Consider the following 20,329-nt stretch of genomic DNA (forward strand, 5'->3'; position numbering starts at 1 on the left):
TAAATGGAACAAAAGGCCATCCTGATCCTCAAGATATATGTCTCACTGAGTAGGCAGTTCCCACCAAAGGAGCCCTTCAGAACACCCAGGACCACTCAGATTGGTTACTGAAGAATAAGCCATTGGATTGCAACTGAGCAGGCAGGGCAGGCAGAATGGCCCAATCTAACCAGACATCCTGCAGGAAAGCAACACAGAGTTGAGCAAGAGAGATTTTCAAGTAACAGAGGGTATGAGCAAAGGCTGACAGAGGGAAATAGAAGATCATAAGCAGTAGCCAACAAACAGCTGAGGATCTGAGCAGAGACTGGGCTGAGAAAAGTGGGATGCGGGGAGGGAGGGGGAGATGGGGAGGCTGGATGGGGCCTGTCTGGGGGTAGAAGCAGAAGAATCAGGGTTTGCCAGTGCAGAGTGTCTCCCTTAGTGTCATGGAGTTTGGCTGAGATTTGGAGGACAGACAGCTGACAGGGTGGGGACAAGAACCCACACTTCCTAACTGGCCCCACCCCACCTAGGAGGCCTCAGCCAGCTCTTGAGCAAATGGGAATACACAGCTGAACTTTGAACTAACTTTCAATATCCTGTTGTTGAGTGAAGGAAGGAAGGAATAATGGTCAGGCAAGTGATCAAGTCTGAAGACCTTTGTTGGAGGTGGGGTGGGGGTGGGCACAAAATCAGCACCAGGGAGAGAACAGGCTTCTCACTGCAGAACTAAGTGACCAAAGCTGCTGCTTCTTGTCCCTTTCTCTCCCACAGGTCAGGAGGTAGGAAAGTTTCCCAGTCATCGTCCTTTCCCTCCCCGCTGCCATGTCCTCCAGACCTCTAGCCGCCTTCCCAGACCTTCCCAAATGAAGAGTGGGGAGCAGGCACAGCCATCAGCCCCCTAGCACTCATCCACCCCCTGCCGGTGGCAGCCTTCTCTTCAGCTGCTCTCATATTTTCCATCTGTTTCTCTCCTTTCCTCTCACTCCCTTCCTGCCCCAGCAGCCCATCCTCTCTCCTGCTGCTTCCCCTCCTGTTCATGTTTCCTGCCTTCCTGGCTACCTCCACAGCCTTCCTGGCTGGCTGGCTTGCTCCCAAACCCCAACCACACTACAGGGCCCCGATGACCTGACTAGGCCAGAGAAGGGAGGCTGCCGGCTCTCGTCCCTGCTCCCCCAATCCCTCCATTGCTACCACCAGCAGACCCAGCTCCTAGGCCTGGAACTGGTCCTACCATAAAAATAGTCATGGAAGGAGAGGTGGGCAGGGTAGGAAGGGGCTATTTCCAGGCATCACAGAGCCTGGATGGGGCAGGGACTGCTCTCACATGGTCACAGGAAAGCCCCTAGTCCTGGAGCCTGCCTCCCCCTCATCCCCCATGCAGCCAGCCCCATGGAAACCCCCACTCCCCAGGCTTTACCAGGTCCTTGGAGGCAGAAGCAGCCTGGGAAGGTATCCCACCCCTAGAGTAGGAGCATAGCCCTACCCCTGCTCCCTCAGGATCCCAGGCAAGGTGTTATCTCTCTTCTCTTCCCTCGGCCTGTGGCAAGAGGCAGAGAAACTCCTCTGACCTTGGGGCCTCCGAGTGGTTCCAGCCAAGACAGAAGGTTAAACCACCCTCTTCCCAGGCCTCTGCTGGCTGAGGCAGTAAAGCATTGATTTTACTTTCTATTCTTTCTGGTTTCTTGAGTCTGGCACCTATTCAGGGACAGGCACAGGTTCACACACATTCCCATTGTCCTGTACATACAACCATGCACATGCACCCATATGCAACTATCTGTGTACACAGCAGGCATGTATAGGCACCACCCATGCACATGTACACAGACACAGCTATTTTTATGTAAAGTAGCACACGCCCGTGTACCCACACACTTGCATGCACTTCCTACATAGTGAACACAAATACCCTTAACTTGCCACTTCCTACCTTTGGTCTCCTCCCACCCTCCAGCTGCCTTTCTCCTCTTCCTCCTCCACCGCCTCCTCCTCCTCCTAATCTTGCTTTTCTCCTCCTCCTCCTCCTCCTCCTCCTCCTCCTCCTCTATTCCTGCAAATCCTACAATTCCCCTGACCCTGCCTCCTGTCTCCTCCTTGCCTCTGGCCCACAGTGAGCTCTCTGTAGCCTGCCCAGCCCCACCCTCACTTGGAAGTACAGTCAGCTTGCAGTTCCTAGCATGGCAAAACCTCTAGTCACTCCACAAGGGATCCTGGGTGATGGAAGGGAGAAGATGAGATTGAGATAATTCTGCTTCTTTGTTACAGATAAAATAAACTGAGGCCCAGGGAGTGGGAGTCATATCTCAACTCAAGGAATGGAGACAAATGAATCTAGCTTCCTCCCTTTTGTCTGCTCAGTACTCTGGTTTCATCAAAGCTAAAGGCCCAGAGCTAGGAACTGTCACTGCTGTCTGCCTCCCAACCCTCCAGCACCATCCCCTGCTAGGGCCCCAGAATCTTGAGTCCTCAACAGCAGGGGGCAGAGAGAAGGGAGAAGAGGAGTGTCGATTTGGGGTGAGATTGGCACTGACCTCTGACTCTAACATTGTTCATTTGGCTTTCCACAGGAGCACTGCCATGACGGTGGGCATGGCCATGACCCTGGCCTGGGCACTGCCTGGAGGGGAGCCACCCCAAGGGTCCTGTGGGCCATCCCCTGGTCCACATCACTGAGCAAGCAGAAGAACAAAGGCACAACAACGGGAAGCCTGAGTGGGTTGCCCTGCTGACCTGACATGGAGACTGAACCAGAGTCTTTTCTTCCTAAAAACAGCCTCCTAAAGGCTATGTTTTATTCCTTTTTTTTTTTTAAGAGAGAGAGAGATACATGTGAGAGAGAAACATCGATCAGTTGCCTCCCGTACATGCCCCAACCAGGGATTGAACCTGGGTATGTGCCCTGACTGGGAATCAAACCCATGGCCCTTCAGTGCACGGGATGATGCTCCAACCAACTGAGCCACACAGGCCTGGGCACCATGTTTTACTCTTAAAAGAGCCTGTCTTCCTTCACATCCAACCTGTCACTCAGGGGCCCAGCAGTCTCCGAGTTCCCTAGTTGTGAGAATGGGGTACCCAGCCAGGCATTCTTAGAACCTTGGCTCAGTGGTCCCCATAGCATCTGGTGGTATAAGGCCACCTCTCCTTTCACTTCTGCTTCCTCCCATCAGAGGGCCTCAAATGTGGCCTATCACATACACCCTGACCTGGTGGCCTTCCAACGTTCCATCTTGCTTCACTTTATAGATCAGAAACCTTTAATGGATCCCTATTGTCCAGACGTATTTCTCACCAGTCCCTGAACATACATTGAACTTTCCAGCCTCCTTAACTTTGCACAGTTCCTCACCGCCACCACCATCCCTGCCCTATCCCCAGGTCAGTAATTCCTTGCTTCCAAGCCACCTGAAAATCCACCATCAGTGGAGTTTTCCCTAAAGCCCATTAGGAAAAGAGAAGTCCTCTCTCTGCACACTGCCTCCTTCTCTGTAGCTTATATCAACTATCACATGGGCCTGACCACATCCTACCCAGTTAGCACCAATTTATGGGCTAGCCTTTATCTCTCCAACCAAACGAAGGTACCCAGGGCAGGCCTACCACTTCTACACATCTAGATTTCCCCACCCCCGCCCCTACTGACCTATGCCTTGCGCAGAATGGCATTTGCACACAGTTTTGGGATATCTACACTCCAAATGCTTCTGGGTTCTAACTCTCCCCCCAGCCCAATTCTTCAACCAAGGCACCTCCTTGCACACACATCCAGCCTGCTTGCTGTGAAGCCCTTTCTGCTTATGCAAACCCTACATCTGGGACCCTCTCCACTGCCAACTCCCAGACTCCTTACATTGCCCCTATCTATTCTAGCGCTGCCACAGCCCTCTAGCCAGGCCTAGCCACAGCCCATCCATCACACCGCCCCTCCCGCACAGTCATTCCCAGACGGGAAAGGCAGCAAGTGAGTGGGTACTGGGTACTTCCCAGGCTCAAGTAGGGTGATTATCAGAAAAGGAACCAGGGATTCTCTTGAGTGTCTTTCTTCCCCCTCCCCATTGCACTCCACACAATAATAGAATTGGGGCTCCGTGTCTGATGGGCGCAGACTCAGGTCCAGGTCCAGATGAACGTACAGGAAGACCCAACTTGAGCAGATGCCTAGCCCCACTGGGGAGGAAAGGGGGTCGCTGAACGGAGCCGAGAGAAATGTGGGCCTTCACCCCTCAGTGCCTTGTGCCGAGCTCCCTCTTTCCGACTGGTAAATTCTGCATTTCAAGTTGCGAGGCTCTGTACACTGTGCCCGGGTCGCGCTTCCTGGTTCCTAGCGGGAAGACCGATGCCCCTGCGGAAAGGCCGATGTGCAGACCACAGCCAGAGAGCCGGACTCCTAAGAGCGGCTCTCAGACTTGGCCTGGTTAAGGGGCCCACACCGCCAGCCCGGGGGTCTCCAGGGTTAGCGAGCCCCCAGCTCTGGGCAGCCGGCGCCGCTGGTAGCCTGTCCCCGCCCCCCGGCGCCGCGCCCATTGGTTGGGCTCCGGATCGGCCCCGCCCAGCAATCGGCCCGCCCGGCGCCTACGCATGCGCAGGAGCCCACCCCGCGACAGCTTCAGCACCAGCGCCCGGACAGCGGCACCGCCCACGGGCATGGACCGAGGTAGCTGCAGCAGCGGTAGCGGTTCGGCTCCCGGCCCGGGTCCGGAAGGGGAGCAGCGGCACGAGGGGGAGCCTCTGGCCCCAGATGGCAGCTCCCCGGACAGGTAGGGCAGACCACTCCACAGACCCAACTCTCAGACCTTCTCAGCACCCCCGCCCCAGGTATCCCCAGTAGCCGCCATGCATCACCCCATGCAATCCCAGCCCCTGTCCGAGCCCCTTCCGGCGCCTCCAGGCTCCGGGCCCCCTGGCCACGCCCTCATTCTGCCAAATCAATTTTCTCTCTCGCTGATACCCCCTACTGTCAGCTCCCACCTCCCTCGTCGCCCCGGGGGAACTGCCCCTCTCACTGTTCCTACCCTACCTCTAAGGCCCGGGGTTCCCCCCACCCCACCCCACCCCACCCCACCCCACCGGCCTTCGGAGCCACTCCCTCTAGGCCCTGCCCGCGCGCCTTCTCAGGGAGCCCCCAGCCTGCAGCCACCTCATTCCGGGTTCCAGCGTGTCAGTGTGCTGGAGGGAGTGTTTGTATCGTAGACGGGAGGCTCGGGAGGCTCGCCAAGGTGTGTGCCCTGGGGAGGGCGGACACTCGGCGGCCACGCCAGGGACTGTCTTTGTCCACTCTACCCTGCATGGCCAGCTGCGCACGTGTGGGCCAGAGTCTCCGCATGTGGCAGCTACCTGCACTCTCTGGAGGCACTAAAGTGGGCAGGCTCAGAGGCTCAGGCCACCGTCAGAAACATCTCCCTGCCCCCCGCCCCCCAAGGAGCCCCAGGAGCCCCAGGAGGGAGGACGGAGGAACACATTCCCGCTGAGGGCCCAGATCTTGGTGCTCTCCTCTCTCTTCCTCCACCATATGTGTGAGGAAACAGCCCAGCCAGGTAGCAATATGGCGCAATGTCTGTGCCCTGCTAGGTCTGCCGCCTCCAGAATCCCTCCCCTGACATGACACTGCCTTTCTATTCTGCCTGGACTGAAATAAGAGGCATTCTTTGGAGGCTCAAAGCAGAGGTAGACACATGGTCTCCAGACTGCTCCGATTAAAATGTACAGTCTGTACCTCAGGGCAAGAGGATGCCTCACAAGTGAAAAGAAATGTTTCCTTCCCTCTATTGTTAACACATCAGCCTGGACAGATTTAGCCACCTTTCCATCTGAAAGGCCCAAAGTTTTCTTCAAAGGGGTGAGACACAGGATGGATGTGTTCCTGGACCAGGGTCTACCTGGGAGTGTCGCCTGACCAAAGAGCCAGGGGTGGACAGGGCAGGAAGAGTGATGGGGCAGAGCAGGGTCCTGGGCCAGGAGCCTCCCCAGAAGGGACTGGAGAGTCATTTGGCGTCTTGATATTCTGCCAAGGATCAACACTGTCTGGTCTGCTCACCTCCCCTGCACATGAGGGTCAATCTTGAGCACAGGAATCACTTGCTCTCCTCCAACAACTCCCTGGGACCTCTGGCGCCTCTCTGTACATCCCCAGAGACGCTGGATTCTAATCGGGCAAATTGACTCTGGGGGATAGATTCATAGTGAATATGATGGCGTGCCTGTGTGCGCCCACACACAGTCCTTTACTAATGCATCGACTACAGAGCAATTTGAAAAGCTCATTCTTTGTGTTTTTAGAAATTACCTTTTTATTTTCCTACTGGTGTGAGCTGCTTCCCCCTCTCTCCTGGCCACTCTGCAGGGTCACATGGATGTCCATATGGCTATGTGTCTGTGGATTTGGGGGAAAGATTAATGCACATGTGCATTGCCCCTTATAAGCCTCCCAAGTCGGGGCTCTGTGTCCGGATCCCTGTCAGTGAGGCCCTGAATGCTGTGACTTTGGCCCCTTAAGGAGGCCTGCATCACTACTTTCCAACTCCCTGCCTGCCTGTCTCAGTCACTTGGCTTACAGGCCAGCCGGCCCAGGCAGTCAGCCCAGAAAGTAGCTCATCCCAGTCAGAGCCATGGAACTGAGAGGGTGAGAATGAAAGCCCCCTGGGGAGGCAAGGTCTGGAGTGCTTAACTCATATTATTACTAGGTCTCCTGAGCATAGAGGGCAGCAGGGGCGAGCAAGAGAAAGCTTTTATTCTGAGGAGAGTTTGGCTGTTCTCCTTGAAAGAGTTGAGACAAAGGCCCAGTCCTACAGCAGTCAGAATGTGAAGTTTTCACATTTTACCATATTGCCCTGGCCGGTGTGGCTCAGTTGGTTGGGCATCATCCCATGCACTGAAAGGTGGTTGGTTCAATTCCCAGTTAGGGTACATGCCCTGGTTGCAGGTTTGATCCCCGGTAGGGGGAGTGCAGGAGGCAGCTGATAGATCGATGTTTCCCTCTCCCTCTCCCTTCCTCTATTTCTCTCTCTTTGAAAAATCAATTTTAAAAAATTCTACCTGTTGACAATGATGGGCACAGTCAAAAAGAGTGATATTTGGGAACAGTAGATCCTAGGTCCCTGGAGCGGGAAAGAAGGGGTTAAAAGAAAAGGGGATGGCTCCAGGAAGACCTTAGTAAAAGCAAATCAATGGTGGAGGCTGGAATCTCCCTTGAACAGAAGCCACCCAAAGGAGTTAGGCTTATGAGGTTTGGTAGACTGGTCAAGGGAGTGTGCTCATGGTCTCCTGCAGCACCCCCTGGAGTGCTGACTTCCCTTAATGGAAAAGAAACTGACACGCTAAGTGGGAGCCTGGCTCCTAGGACAAGTCAAGTACTCAGTGAGTGCTTTACGGCCATGGGAAGTTGGAATAAGCATCCTTGTTGCCCCACCCTCCTGACCTCTGGAAGGCAGGCCCTGCTCTAAAGAGGGAGACCAAGACTAATGGGTCATCTTCATTCTTCAGAAACCAACCCAGACCAAGCACCATGCCCAGTGTGACGTAGGTGCTCACAATATACCTGCAGAATAAAAATCTTAAAGAGGTAGATGTCCACACTTAAACACATAAACTCAGGCCATTTATGCAGCTTTCTCTTGGCCCATGGAGATGGGCCCATAAGGTCTTTTAACTGGCAGGACACTGGTTGCTATGTCATTAACTTTATGGGGTCATCTGAGGTCTTGCTTTAGAACAACATTGATCAAATTCCTATTTTTCTAAATGTTGTTAGTAAAAAGAAAAGTATCAGTGATTTAAATCATGACATCAAATTCTGATGAAGCTTTTGATTAACAAAAAAGAAAGTATAAAAAAAGAAAAGAAAGGGAAGTATTTGTAATTATATATGTAGTGAGATTCTCAGGGTGTGAGGAGTTCTCAAATAGAGATATATTATCTGAGGTGCCTAAGAGGTCAAATTGTAAATATAAATAAACTTCTTAAACTACATGCTCCCTGCAGCACTGAGTGTGAGGAGGGGCAGGAAAGCAAACGTGTCTTCCATATGTCTCCCACATGTTATATCAGTTAATACCAAACCTGGGAGGGATCATTATCATCATACCCTTATGCCACAGACATGGATGCCAATGCTCCGAGAATTGTGTGTCTTTCCCAAGGTCCCAGAGTTAGAGGATGATGGGCCAGGAGGACACCACCACTGCTCCCCCATTTTGTTCTCAGCATAAGGATCTGCCAGCCTTCTTGGAGGAAGAGGATGAGTTTGCCTATTCTTTACTTTTCCTCTACTCGGTCTCTGGGCAGAACCCCGCCTCTGGGCAATGCCCACTTGCATCAGGACTCCGGCCCACAGCCCCTTCAGCAGTGCAGCAGGCAGGGCTAGAAGCCTGGTTGGTTCCGCATACACCTTGCTCTCCCACGAGGGCTGTGCAAGCTCTGGCTGGCCACAGGATCCAGGGAAATGGAGGGAAAGAGGCAGGGCTCTGCCAAGGCTACCCATTCCAGAACTCTGTTCTGTGGCCTTCTCCTTGTGTCCTAAGTCTGGCCATTCTGTCACTGTGGGGGGTGGACTCCATCTACCCCCACACCCAAGGAGTGGGCTGAGTCCCTACACAGAGTGTTGCCCTCATTAGTGATTTTGGAAGAGACATCTATTTCTGAGTGCTCCTGGCAAGTTCCTTGGGGGTCCCAACTCTATCTCCCAACTGTGCACACCCTCATAAAGCAAACCTTCTGTCCCATGGCCCAAGGTTGGTGGAAAGGCAGTAACTGCCTTAGCCACACTTTCCCTGTCTATCCCCAGCCTTGTGAAGGTCGAGCCCTCCTCTGGGCTCCTTCAGCCCTCTGTGACTTCTCCCACAGCACTCAACATGTTAGACTGTCCACATCTCCCACCTACTCTGAGTGCCTAGAGGACACGGGCTGGGACTTCTTTATCCTAGCACCACTATTAACAGACTGTCTGACACTCGGTATTCATTCAACAAACATTCCCTGGGCACCTTCTGTGCGCAAGGCACTGAGGATAGAGAAATGAACAAATGCTTCAGGCCCCTGCTCTCCCATAGCTCACATTTCATATGAGAAACAGGCAATAACCATGACAACTATATCATATAATGTCCAGTTGTGGCAACTGCTCTGAACAATTATAAAGCAGGTAGGGGGATGGAGAACTGCTGGGCAATTATTTAGAGAGGGTAGTCATGGAAGGCTTCTCCAAGAAGGTAATCAAACTGAGAACAGAGTGTGAGCCATGCAGTTATCTGGGAGAGGAGCAGTTATCTGTGGGGACAAGAGTGTGGCAGGTGCTCAACAAATATCTAACAAGAGAATGAACCAATGGCTGCAGCAGAAAGAAAACAGGACTGCAAGTCAGAACTGGGCTCAAGGCCCAGCTCTTCACATCTCACTGAAACTCCGTTTTCAAATCTATAAACAAGGAAAGTACTTCCCCTGTAGGTTTTTGTAAAGCGTAATTAGGTCATACATGTAAAAGCATGTTCGTTGCCTAGCACAGTGTCTGGCATGTAGCAGGCTGACAATAATGTGTGTGTGTGTGTGTGTGTGTGTGTGTGTTTTGAGTGCATGGACAGATGAGTCAGTAAGACAATGGACCCCCAAGAAGTAGATTGGGGCTATAGATCCATGGTCCCCACCCTCCTTGCCTGTCCTCCAGGACTAGTAATCAAAAACTCTCACCCTAGCCGGTTTGGCTCAGTGGATAGAGCATCGGCTGGGGACTGAAGGGTCCAGGGTTCGATTCCGGTCAGGGGTACATGCCTGGGTTCTGGGCTCGATCCCCAGTAGGGGGCATGCAAGAGGCAGCCAATCAATGATTCTCTCTCATCATCGATGTTTCTATCTCTCTATCCCTCTCTCTTCCTCTTTGAAATCAATAAAAATATATTTTTTTAAAAAAAAGAAAGAAAACTCTCACCAGTGTGCCTCACCCAATCTTCCCTGGCTCTTCTCTCCCCAGGTCCCCGAGCAAGGCTGTGGCCCCTGAGGCAAGCCCAGAAAGGAGCTGCTCCCTTCACAGCTGTCCCCTTGAGGACCCTTCCAGTTCTCTGGGACCCCCACCGGCAACTTCTACCCTCCAGCCTGTGGGCCCGTCCAGCCCCTTGGCCCCTGCCCACTTCACTTATACCCGGGCACCGAAGGAATACCGAGGGGGCAGTTCCCTGCCAGGCTTGGGGACCGAGCAGCTCTGTGCTCCCAGGGCTCCAGCCTCAGCCCTTCCCCAGCCCCCTCACAGCATTATGGGGCCTGGAAGCCCCCATCTGTGCAGCATCACGTGATCAGCGTCAGGTAAGAGGGGTCTAGTAGCCTGCCAGCTGCCACTGGAAGGTAGGGCTGGGCTAAAAAGTAGGTCCACCCTCCACCCCAACCCCCCCACCCCGGGATCTGAACTCCATCATTAAGGCAGCCCAGGATGTCCCCTGCCTCTGATGAAGGAGGCAGCTTGGATGGAGGAGGAAGTAAGGGTTGTAGCTGTGGTCTGGGAAAGCCTAAAAGGGTTAATGCCATCCTCCTCTATCCTCCTACCCCCACCTCTCACCCTGTAAGAGGACTCTGACAAGCAAGTGTCTCTTCTTCTATTCCACAGGCAGGAACAGGCCTTCCGGATGCCGAAGAGGTAGGCCTAGGCCTTCTCTTGACCTCTAGAGTGACCAGGCTGTGCCCAGTACAGGTCCACTACTCCTTCCTGGTGGCTCCTAAGCTCACCAGCCCCGCTACCACACCCAACACCAATTCATGCGGGCTCTCCTCCTCTTTCCCAGCTATTCCCAGCTGATTGCTGAGTGGCCAGTGGCAGTGCTGCTGCTGTGTCTAGCTGTCATCCTCCTCTGCACCCTGGCTGGACTCTTGGGGGGCCACCTGCCCGACTTCTCCAAGCCCTTGCTGGTGAGGGGTCAAGGGGAGGGAGGGGGGCCCCAGGCCTGGCCACCTCAGCTCAGTCTGGGGCAACAAGTCAGAGTGGCCCAGCTGGGGGTGGGGTGGCAGTGGTGAGCTCTAAGCCTACAGAGAGAGTTGGGAAGATGGTATAGAGGTGATACTCCCGTTCAACAATCCAGGCAGGTAGGCTGGCTTTCCCTGCTCCAGGGACTCAAGGGGGCAGAGCCAAGAAGGACCAGATGGAAAGCCCCTCCTCCTACTTGCCTCGTCTTCCTCCTCCCGCAGGGCTTTGAGCCTCGGGACACAGACATTGGACGGAAGCTCGTGGTCTGGAGAGCACTGCAGACCCTCACGGGCCCCAGGAAGCTGCTTTCCCTCTCCCCAGACCTTGAGCTGAACAGGTAATGGGTTCCCATCTTCCCACACCACTGAGGGGAATGGGAGAAAAAACGAGGTCTCCAGAGAGAGGCCACTGGGTGACCTCCGCAAAGGTAGGTCAGAGGGGCTTGCTGGGGACCTCTGGGGAGCAGTGTCTGGCCTCCTCTGAGCACCCCACCCCTTGATGATGCCTGGCATTGCTTTTCTCTATACCTCAGCTCAAACCCCCACACCACTCTGAGCCCCACACCCTGGAGTAGTGCCCAGGAGGGCATGGTCCGGCCCCGGAGGATGGTGGAGCCCCTGGAGGACAGAGGGCAAGAGAATTTCTTCTGTGGCCCCCCTGGTAAGCTTCAGCTTGGCCAATTCGTGGCTTTAATGGTGGTCCCCACCCCCACCTACTAGAACAGAAGGGGCCAGAAGAACAAATTTGGGCAGACAGAAAGGGAAGGAAGCCAGCTGGCTATATTCAAGCGGAGGAAGTTGGGTTATATTTGGGAAGATGAGGCAGGTCTCAGGTGCTCCAGCCAGGTAGAGTCAAGCTGGGTGTGGGTGGGGCACAGAAGCTGGGACGCAGGCCCAGGATGAAGCAGCCAGGAACAGGTTTCAGCCTCCTGAGAATCTGAACCTCATACGGCCCTGGGTAAGAATCTTTCCTTTGGTGGGCCCAGGACCTGGGGCAACCAGGGCTGAGCTTTGGGGTGTGTTGCAGAGAAGAGCTATGCACAGCTGGTATTCATGTCCACCTCAGCGGGAAGCCTGTGGAACCTACACGCCATCCATTCCATGTGTCACATGGAACAGGATCAGGTGAGCTGACTGGGGAGGCACCAGGGGCTGGGTGTGGAGGGAACCAGGACACCAAGAACCTGACCCCAAGGAAATGCTGCTGAGCCAGGACTGCCAGGGTGGCCTGGGGAAGAGCCTTCCCTGCTTAGAAAATGATCCCAGTGCTGCTGAGAGGCTCCAGGTGGGGGTGGGGAGGAAGAGTCAGCTGTTTTAGAAGAGCCAAAACACAAGTGTTAGAAGACAGAACATGCAGAGCCTGGGGCTTTCCTAAAGGACCTAAAAAGGAGCTCAAGAACTGTTAAAGAGGCCCCAGCCCAAGGGCCCCAGGCCCCATCAATCCAAGCAGTGCACAAGGGTATCCACCAAAAGACACTGGTGAAGAACATGTGCTCTGCCCTAGCCAGTTTGGCTCAGTGGATAGAGCAGTGATGGCGAACCTTTCGAGCTCGGCGTGTCAGCATTTTGAAAAACCCTAACTTAACTCTGGTGCCGTGTCACATATAGAAATTTTTTGATATTTGCGACCATAGTAAAACAAAGACTTATATTTTGATATTTATTTTATATATTTAAATGCCATTTAACAAAGAAAAATCAACCAAAAAAATGAGTTCGCGTGTCACCTCTGACACACGTGTCATAGGTTCGCCATCACTGGTATAGAGCATCAGCCCCCGGACTGCGGATGGAAGGGTTGCAGGTTGGATTTCGCTCAAGGGCATATACCTCAATTGCAGGCTTGAGGTAACCAATCGATGTCTCTCTCTCTCTCTTTCTCTCTCCCCCCTTTCTCTCTCTCCCTCTCTTCTTCCCATCCACTTTCTTTAAAAATCAATGGAAAAATATCCTTGGGTGAGGATTAACAAAACAAACAAACAAAAAAGACCATGTGCTCTGGAGTCAGATGCTGATTTCAAGGCCAGCTCCAATACTCCCTAGGGCAGTGGTTCTCAACCTTCCTTATGCCTCGACCCTTTAAAACAGTTCCTCATGTTGTGGTGACCCCCAACCATAAAATTATTTTCGTTGCTACTTCATAACTGTAATTTTGCTACTGTTATGAATCGTCATGTAAATATCTGATATGCAAGATGTATTTCCATTGTTACAAATTGAACATAATTAAAGCATAGTGATTAATCACAAAAACAATATGTAATTATATATGTGTTTTCCGATGGTCTTAGGTGACCCCTCTGAAAGGGTCGTTCGACCTCCAAAGGGGTCTCGACCCACAGGTTGAGAACCGCTGCCCTAGGGGAATTCAGACTGCTGACTACCAGCTGCCCTCCCGCAAGCTGTGTGACTTCAGACATGTTTCTTAACCTCTCAGTGCCTCAGTCTTTGTATATATAAAGTGGGATAAGCCCTAGCCAGTTTGGCTCAGTGGATAGAGCATCAGCCTGTGGACTGAAGGGTCCCGGGTTCAATTCTGGTCAAGGGCACATATCTGGGTTGCGGGCTCGATCCCCAGTGTGGGGCATGCAGGAAGCAGCCGATCAATGATTCTCTATCATCATTGATGTTTCTATCTCTTCCTCTCTGAAGTCAATTAAAAAATATTTTAAATAAATAAACAGAAAACAAATAATAAAGTGGGGATAAGAATGGTATTTCCTCATAAGGATGTTGTGACAATTAAGATAGAGTTTGTAAAACTGTAACATAATGACTGGCAATAGTAATCTCAATAAATGTCACCATAGTCACCATGATCTCAGAGCCAAGGCCATACATCCAGCTGGTGGCAGAACAGAGCCTCTGGTTCCCAGGCGGGTGCTCTCTGTAACTACACCAGCTGTTGTGATGTCTACAGCAAGTGGGAGAGAAAAGGAGGCATGAGGTCTGATAAGGACACAGACCTGTGCCTAAGAGGGTTGAAGCAGACTAGTAGACAGAGGCGGGGGCGAGGGTTTGGCAGTGACTCCGATCCTGGAATGTTTTGGCCTCCGCTTTTCTCACCGTTTGCTTCCAGTTCCCTGGACCTTTGGCCCTGTTCCATCTGTGACTGCCACTTCCACTCCTACTCCTGGCTCAGACAGTGTAGAGTTGAGGTGTGTGACCTACAGGGGCCTTGAGGGCAGGACCTCTCGGGCTGGGGCCTCAGCACCATTCCCGAGGCTCCTCTTTGATGGAGTCAAGATGTTAAGTGCTGACACCTGGGCCAAGAGCCAAAGGCAGCTCTGAGACAAGCCAGTTCTGCTGGGTTGTCAGGATGCCTCTCTCCCTCCGCTCTGCAGCCTGAAAGGAGGTGAGAAGGCCTCGGACAGGGCTGGGACACCCGGCCCGGCACTGCCCTTGAGCTCTCTCCTGCTCTCTGTGCCCTACAGATTCGCTCCCATCACCGCTTTGGGGCTCTGTGCCAGCGCACAGCAGCCAACGAGTGCTGCCCCAGCTGGTCCCTGGGCAACTATGTGGCAGTGCTCTCCAACCGCTCCTCCTGCCTGGACACGACTCACGCAGACGCAGCCCGCATACTGGCCCTGCTCCGGACCTGTGCCCTCTACTACCACCGTGGGGCCCTGGGGCCCCCTTGTCTGGGACCTGGGCAGGACAAGCCCTCACGCTGTGCCCAGGTTCCCATCAAGTGCTCCCGGAGCAGTGCCGTCTACCAACTTCTGCACTTTCTGCTGGACAAGGACTTTCTGAGTCCCCAGACTGCTGACTACCAGGTGCCCTCCCTCAAGTACAGCCTGCTGTTCCTGCCCACCCCAAAGGGTGCCTCCATGATGGGCATCTACCTGGACCACCTGGCCACCCCCTGGGGGCTCTCTGACAATTACACGTCCATCACTGGCATGGATCTGGGCCTCAAGCAGGAGCTGTTGAGGCACTACCTAGCCCAGGACACGGTGTACCCCTTGCTGGCCCTGGCTGCCATCTTCCTCAGCGTTGCTCTCTACCTGCGCTCCTTCTTCCTCACGCTCATGGTGCTGCTAGGGGTGCTGGGCTCCCTCCTGGTGGCCTTCTTTCTTTACCGAGTGGCCTTCCGCATGGCCTACTTCCCCTTCGTCAATCTGGCGGCCCTCGTCCTGCTCAGCAGCGTCTGCACCAACCACACCCTCGTCTTCTCCGACCTCTGGCGCCTCAGCAAGAGCCAGCTGCCCTCCGGGGGGCTGGTGCAGCGCGTGGGCCGCACCATGCATCACTTCGGCTACCTGCTGCTGGTCTCCGGCCTCACCACCAGCGCGGCCTTCTACGCCAGCTACCTGAGCCGCCTCCCGGCCGTGCGCTGCTTCGCCCTCTACATGGGCACGGCCGTGCTGGCGCACCTGGCGCTCGCGCTGGCCTGGCTGCCCTCTGTGTTCGTGCTCCACGAGCGCTACCTGGCGCGCAGCTGTGGGGCCCGGGGGCAGGGCCCGGGGGCCGGCAGCGCGCCCCGGCGGCTGGCGCTGGCGCTGCACCGGCGGCTCCGCGGCCTACGGAGGGCGGTGGCCGGGACCTCCCGCCTGCTCTTCCAGCGCCTCCTGCCCTGCGGCGTCATCAAGTTCCGCTACATCTGGATCTGCTGGTTCACGGCGCTGGCGGCAGGGGGCGCCTACATCGCCGGCGTCAGCCCCCGCCTGCGGCTGCCCACGCTGCTGCCGCCCCGCGGCCAGGTCTTCCGGCCCAGCCACCCCTTCGAGCGCTTCGACGCGGAGTACCGCCAGCAATTCCAGTTCGAGCGGCTGCCTGAGGGCGAGGGCGGCCACATGCCCGTGATCCTGGTGTGGGGCATCCTGCCCGTAGACACTGGGGACCCCCTGGACCCTCGCAGCAACAGCTCCCTGGTCAGTGACCCGGCCTTCTCTGCCAGCAGTCCCGAGGCCCAGCGCTGGCTGCTGGCGCTCTGCTACGGGGCTCGGAACCAGAGTTTCTTTGGTGCCCAGCCAGAGGGCTGGCCCACGCTGTGCTTCGTGGAGGCCCTCCAACACTGGATGGGGAGCCCCAGTTGTGGTCGCCTGGGGCCTGGCCTCTGCTGTGGCCCCTCGGGCTTCCCCTGGGCACCGGAGCTTTTCCTGCACTGCCTCAAGATGATGGCTCTGGAGCAAGGCCCAGACAGCACCCGGGACCTGGGGCTCCGCTTCAATACCCAGGGCAGCCTGGCTGCCCTGGTCCTACAGTTCCAGACCAGCTTCCAGTACAGCCCGAACTACAGCCAGGCCCACCACTTCTACACTGAGGTCAGCCACTGGCTGGCCGCGGAGCTGAGCAGGGCACCCCCCGGCCTCCGCCAGGGTTGGTTCACCAGCCGCCTGGAGCTGTACAGCCTGCAGCACAGCCTGAGCACCGAGCCCGCCGTGGTGCTAGGCCTGGCTCTGGCGCTGGCCTTTGCCACGCTGCTGCTGGGCACCTGGAACGTTCCGCTCAGCCTGTTCTCCGTGACAGCGGTGGCGGGCACCGTACTGCTCACCGTGGGGCTCCTGGTTCTACTGGAGTGGCAGCTCAACACTGCCGAGGTGCTCTTTCTCTCTGCCTCCGTGGGCCTCTCGGTAGACTTCACTGTCAATTACTGCATCTCCTATCACCTTTGCCCGCACCCGGACCGCCTGAGCCGCGTGGCCTTCTCACTGCGCCAGACCAGCCGCGCCACAGCCATGGGGGCTGCAGCCCTGTTTGCAGCGGGTGTGCTCATGCTGCCTGCCACCGTGCTGCTCTATCGCAAGCTGGGCATTATCCTCATGATGGTCAAGTGCGTCAGCTGCGGCTTTGCCAGCTTCTTCTTCCAATCTCTCTGCTGCTTTTTTGGGCCGGAGAAGAACTGTGGGCAGATCCTCTGGCCCTGTGCCCACCTGCCGTGGGACGCCAGAGCTGGAGAGCCAGGTGGGGAGAAGGTAGGCCGCCCACGACCAGGGCCACCCGGGTCCTGCTCAGAGCAGTATGAGCTACAGCCCCTGGCACGGCGCCGGAGCCCCAGCTTTGACACCAGCACAGCCACCAGCAAACTGTCTCACCGGCCCTCTGTGCTCTCTGAGGATATACAGCTTCACGATGGCCCCTGCTGCTCCCGGCCCCCCCTGGCCCCTGCCTCACCAAGAGAGCTGTTCCTGGACCACCAGGCGGTCTTCAGCCAGTGCCCAGCCCTGCAGACCTCCTCCCCTTATAAGCAGGCGGGCCCCAGCCCCCAAACCCAGGCCAGGCAGGACTCCCAAGGACAGAAGGCTGAGCCCGTGCCGGCCTCACCAGAAGCCCCAGCCCCAGCCCACGCCCCCAAGCCCAAGGCTGCAGAGCCCCCTGATTGCCTCTGCTCCTCAGCCAGCACCCTGGAGGGGCTCAGCGTCTCCGACGAGACCTGCCTAAGCACCTCTGAGCCCAGTGCCCGAGTACCAGACTCCATGGGTGCCTCCCCAGACGACCTGGATGAAACTGAGCAATCAGTACCTGAGCGAGGCCAGCTGAACGGGAAGCGGGACACCCTGTGGCTGGCGCTGAAGGAGACTGTGTACGATCCATCACTGCCTGCCTCCCACCAGAGCAGCTCGTCCTGGAAGGGCCGAGGGGGGCCAGGGGATGGCAGCCCTGTGGTGCTGCCCAACAGCCAACCAGATCTTCCAGACGTTTGGCTGCGCAGGCCCAGCACCCACACTTCAGGCTACAGCAGTTGAGAGTGGCCCAGGAAGGCCAGATCAGGGTACAGAGCCTGGACCAGGGTGCAGGCAGGGGCAGCATCAGGCCGGAGCTTGATGGTGTTTTCCCATGTCAGCATGGAGAGGCCTCACCCTTCAGCTTTGGATTTTAAACCCTGACAGGTATTCCAGCCTTGGTCCGGGCTGCTGCTTACACCCCACATCTGGAGGATTCAGTGGGGAGAGTCTTTAGAGGGGAAACGCCCCGCTCTCCTTGGGACCTGCTGAGGGCTCCTGAGCCCCCACAGTGCCAACCAGGACCCACCCCAGGGCATCTCACCAAGCAGGGGTCCCGGGGAATCTCAGCAGCCTCCTGGGCCTCGTGCTTTTCAGGGGCTCTTTATCAGGACACTTGCTTCTCTTTGGGGAGCTTCTCTGTGCCAGAGTGGGTCTGGGGCCTCTGTCCTGAACTGCCCTGCTCCCCTCACTCACCCAGTCTGACCAGAAGTTCATCAAGGCCAAGCTTGAGGTGGCGGGAGCAGGAGAAGGAGGGCTGCTCAGCCTCAGAGCATCCCTCTTATATTGCAGGCTGGTCCTTCCTAGGAAGCTGCTGTGGCAGGGAGAGTGGGTGCCCCTGTTAATCGGAATCCTTTCCATCCCTGCCTTAGTTTACGGAACACTTCCATACTTGTCTCCTTGGAATCTCACTTCACGGTGGGGTAGCCTGCAGTTGGCCAGGTTCTTTGGCCCCCAACTAAGTTGATTTACCCAAAGTCACGTAGCTAATAAATGACAAAGCAGGATCCCACACTCATCCCACACTCACTCCACCACGACAGCTCCCACTCTCCTGGCCACCTATCCCAAGGCTGTCCTGAGCTCCTTCCTGTGACCTGCCTTCTCGGATGTCTCTGAGTAAGCCCCACTCTCTCCCCTCGCCCCACTTTACCTTCATTTCCAGAGCAAGCCTGGAGTTCCTCCCCATCATCCCTGTGTGTCACTCCAAATTCAGCTGAGATGCCTCCTGGCCATAGGGCATCCTGACTAATCTGATTCCCTGGTTCAGAGTGAGTGGCATGCCTCCTCTGGAGAGCCCCCACCGGAAGAGACACTGAGGGAAGTAGAGGTGGAGCAGAGTTCAATTAAGGCAAGAACTCAGGGCTGCCCCTTTTGGGACTGTGAGGGTCTGAAGCTGTTCCCCAGGTAGGGTCCCCAGCTTCCTAAGGACAGGCGTCCCTGGTGGCCAGCAGCAGACCAAGGGCTGAATCCTCCTCTCCACATCAGTGAGTCTCTTTGGAAGGTTTTGTCCCCTGTAAGAGCTCATGACGCTCAGAGCATCAGCAACTTACTGAACACCTACTCTGCATATGGTACTACACGGGGCAGAGGAAAATCGACATCTTCCCTCAAGGAGCCCACCTTCTGACCGGGGAAACAGTTCACACATCTGTGCCTGTCACCCTCAGGATTGCTGGAGCTCGAGTACCAGGACTGGGTGACCAGGAAGGCTTCCTGGAAGAGGAACAACTTGCACTGGGCTTCAGAATCCTAAGTATCTCAGACGGAAGGAATGGTCCTCCGCTCCAGCAGTTTTCAAACTTTGTAGCCGCAGGACCCTTTCTTCAAAGAATTATTGTATGGAAACACAGTATATAAAACAGATAAAAAGCAGCTACTCTGGTGGGTGCTGGGTGGGGAGTACAGCTCAGCCCTCCTTTCCTCTGTGCCTGGGAAACCCCTCAAACTCGGAAGGCTCCACAGAACGTGGTGTGAAAACCCCTGATTCAGGCCATTTTACAGATGAGTATCACAAAGGGGAAGGGGGTTTTCTAGGAACAAACAGTCTGGCAGAGCTGGAGACAAATCAAGGAGTGTTTTGGTTTTTCCTGTGTTGTTGAGACTCGCCTCTCACCCAAGTAGCTCATGAAGTGGGACAGAAACCCAAATAAGACATGGGATTTGAAGACACAGAAGCCTGTGGGCAAGATAAGTAAATCAAACCCATTGGACTCCTGACACTAGGAAGGGAGGGTAGTGACGAGGACATAACTTGGACCTGTCCCCACAGAGATCTCCATGTCCAAGTAGAATTCAACCTCTCTGGCCTAGGGCTGCTCATCGGGACTGTCTATGGACTGTCCTCCTGCTATCACACAGCCAGGCTGAGCGGGCCCTGGTCTCACCTGGGACCATCAGCTCCCAGAGGGAGGACAGGTGAGCCCTTCCTCCTGAGCATGAGCAGAAGTCTGGCCTTGACTCAAAAGAGAGTCCAGCATCTTAGTTGTTTCTCAGCAACTCACTGTTGTGGGAGGGCAGCAGGGACCTGGACCAAAAAACCCTGCTCCTCCACACCCTTTTTTGAAGGGTCTCAGGTTCAATTCTGGTCAAAGGCATGTACCTCGATCCTGGGGCCCCAGTCTGGGCGTGAGCAGTAGGCAACCAATCGATGTGTCTCTCTCACATCAATATTTTTCTCTCTGTCTCTCCCCCTCCCTTCCACTCTGTCTAAAAACTCAATGGAAAAAATATCCTTGGGTGAGGATTAAAAAAAAAAAGGATGGCCCAAACCAACAGCAGGCACCCCCTCCAGCAGGTAATCCAGCCACCTCTCTAGCCTCAGTTTTAGAAAGCAGGATTTAAAGCATTTTCAATTTCCTTTGACTTTAGCAGTTCTATTCCCTTTATTATTGTTACAGGTGATTACAATGAATGTGTGGACCTGGACACATGTGGGGAGAGGCTTAGAAGCATGTTAT

General features: G+C 55.3%; 1 protein-coding gene across 1 annotated transcript; it reads left to right on the forward strand.

Moving 5' to 3' along the window:
- Positions 1–4,563: 4,563 nt before the first annotated feature.
- DISP2 (dispatched RND transporter family member 2) lies at positions 4,564–17,890 on the forward strand. Its single transcript, XM_006093015.3, is given in 9 exon segments — positions 4,564–4,742; positions 9,944–10,152; positions 10,155–10,272; positions 10,571–10,600; positions 10,746–10,869; positions 11,146–11,261; positions 11,457–11,584; positions 11,951–12,048; positions 14,358–17,890. Coding segments are annotated over 9 exon segments (4,257 nt in total). The 3' UTR covers positions 17,613–17,890.
- The last annotated feature ends 2,439 nt before the right edge of the window (positions 17,891–20,329 follow it).

The sequence above is a fragment of the Myotis lucifugus genome, unplaced genomic scaffold (genome assembly GCF_000147115.1).
Source record: "Myotis lucifugus unplaced genomic scaffold, Myoluc2.0 scaffold_109, whole genome shotgun sequence".
Classification (NCBI taxonomy): domain Eukaryota; kingdom Metazoa; phylum Chordata; class Mammalia; order Chiroptera; family Vespertilionidae; genus Myotis; species Myotis lucifugus.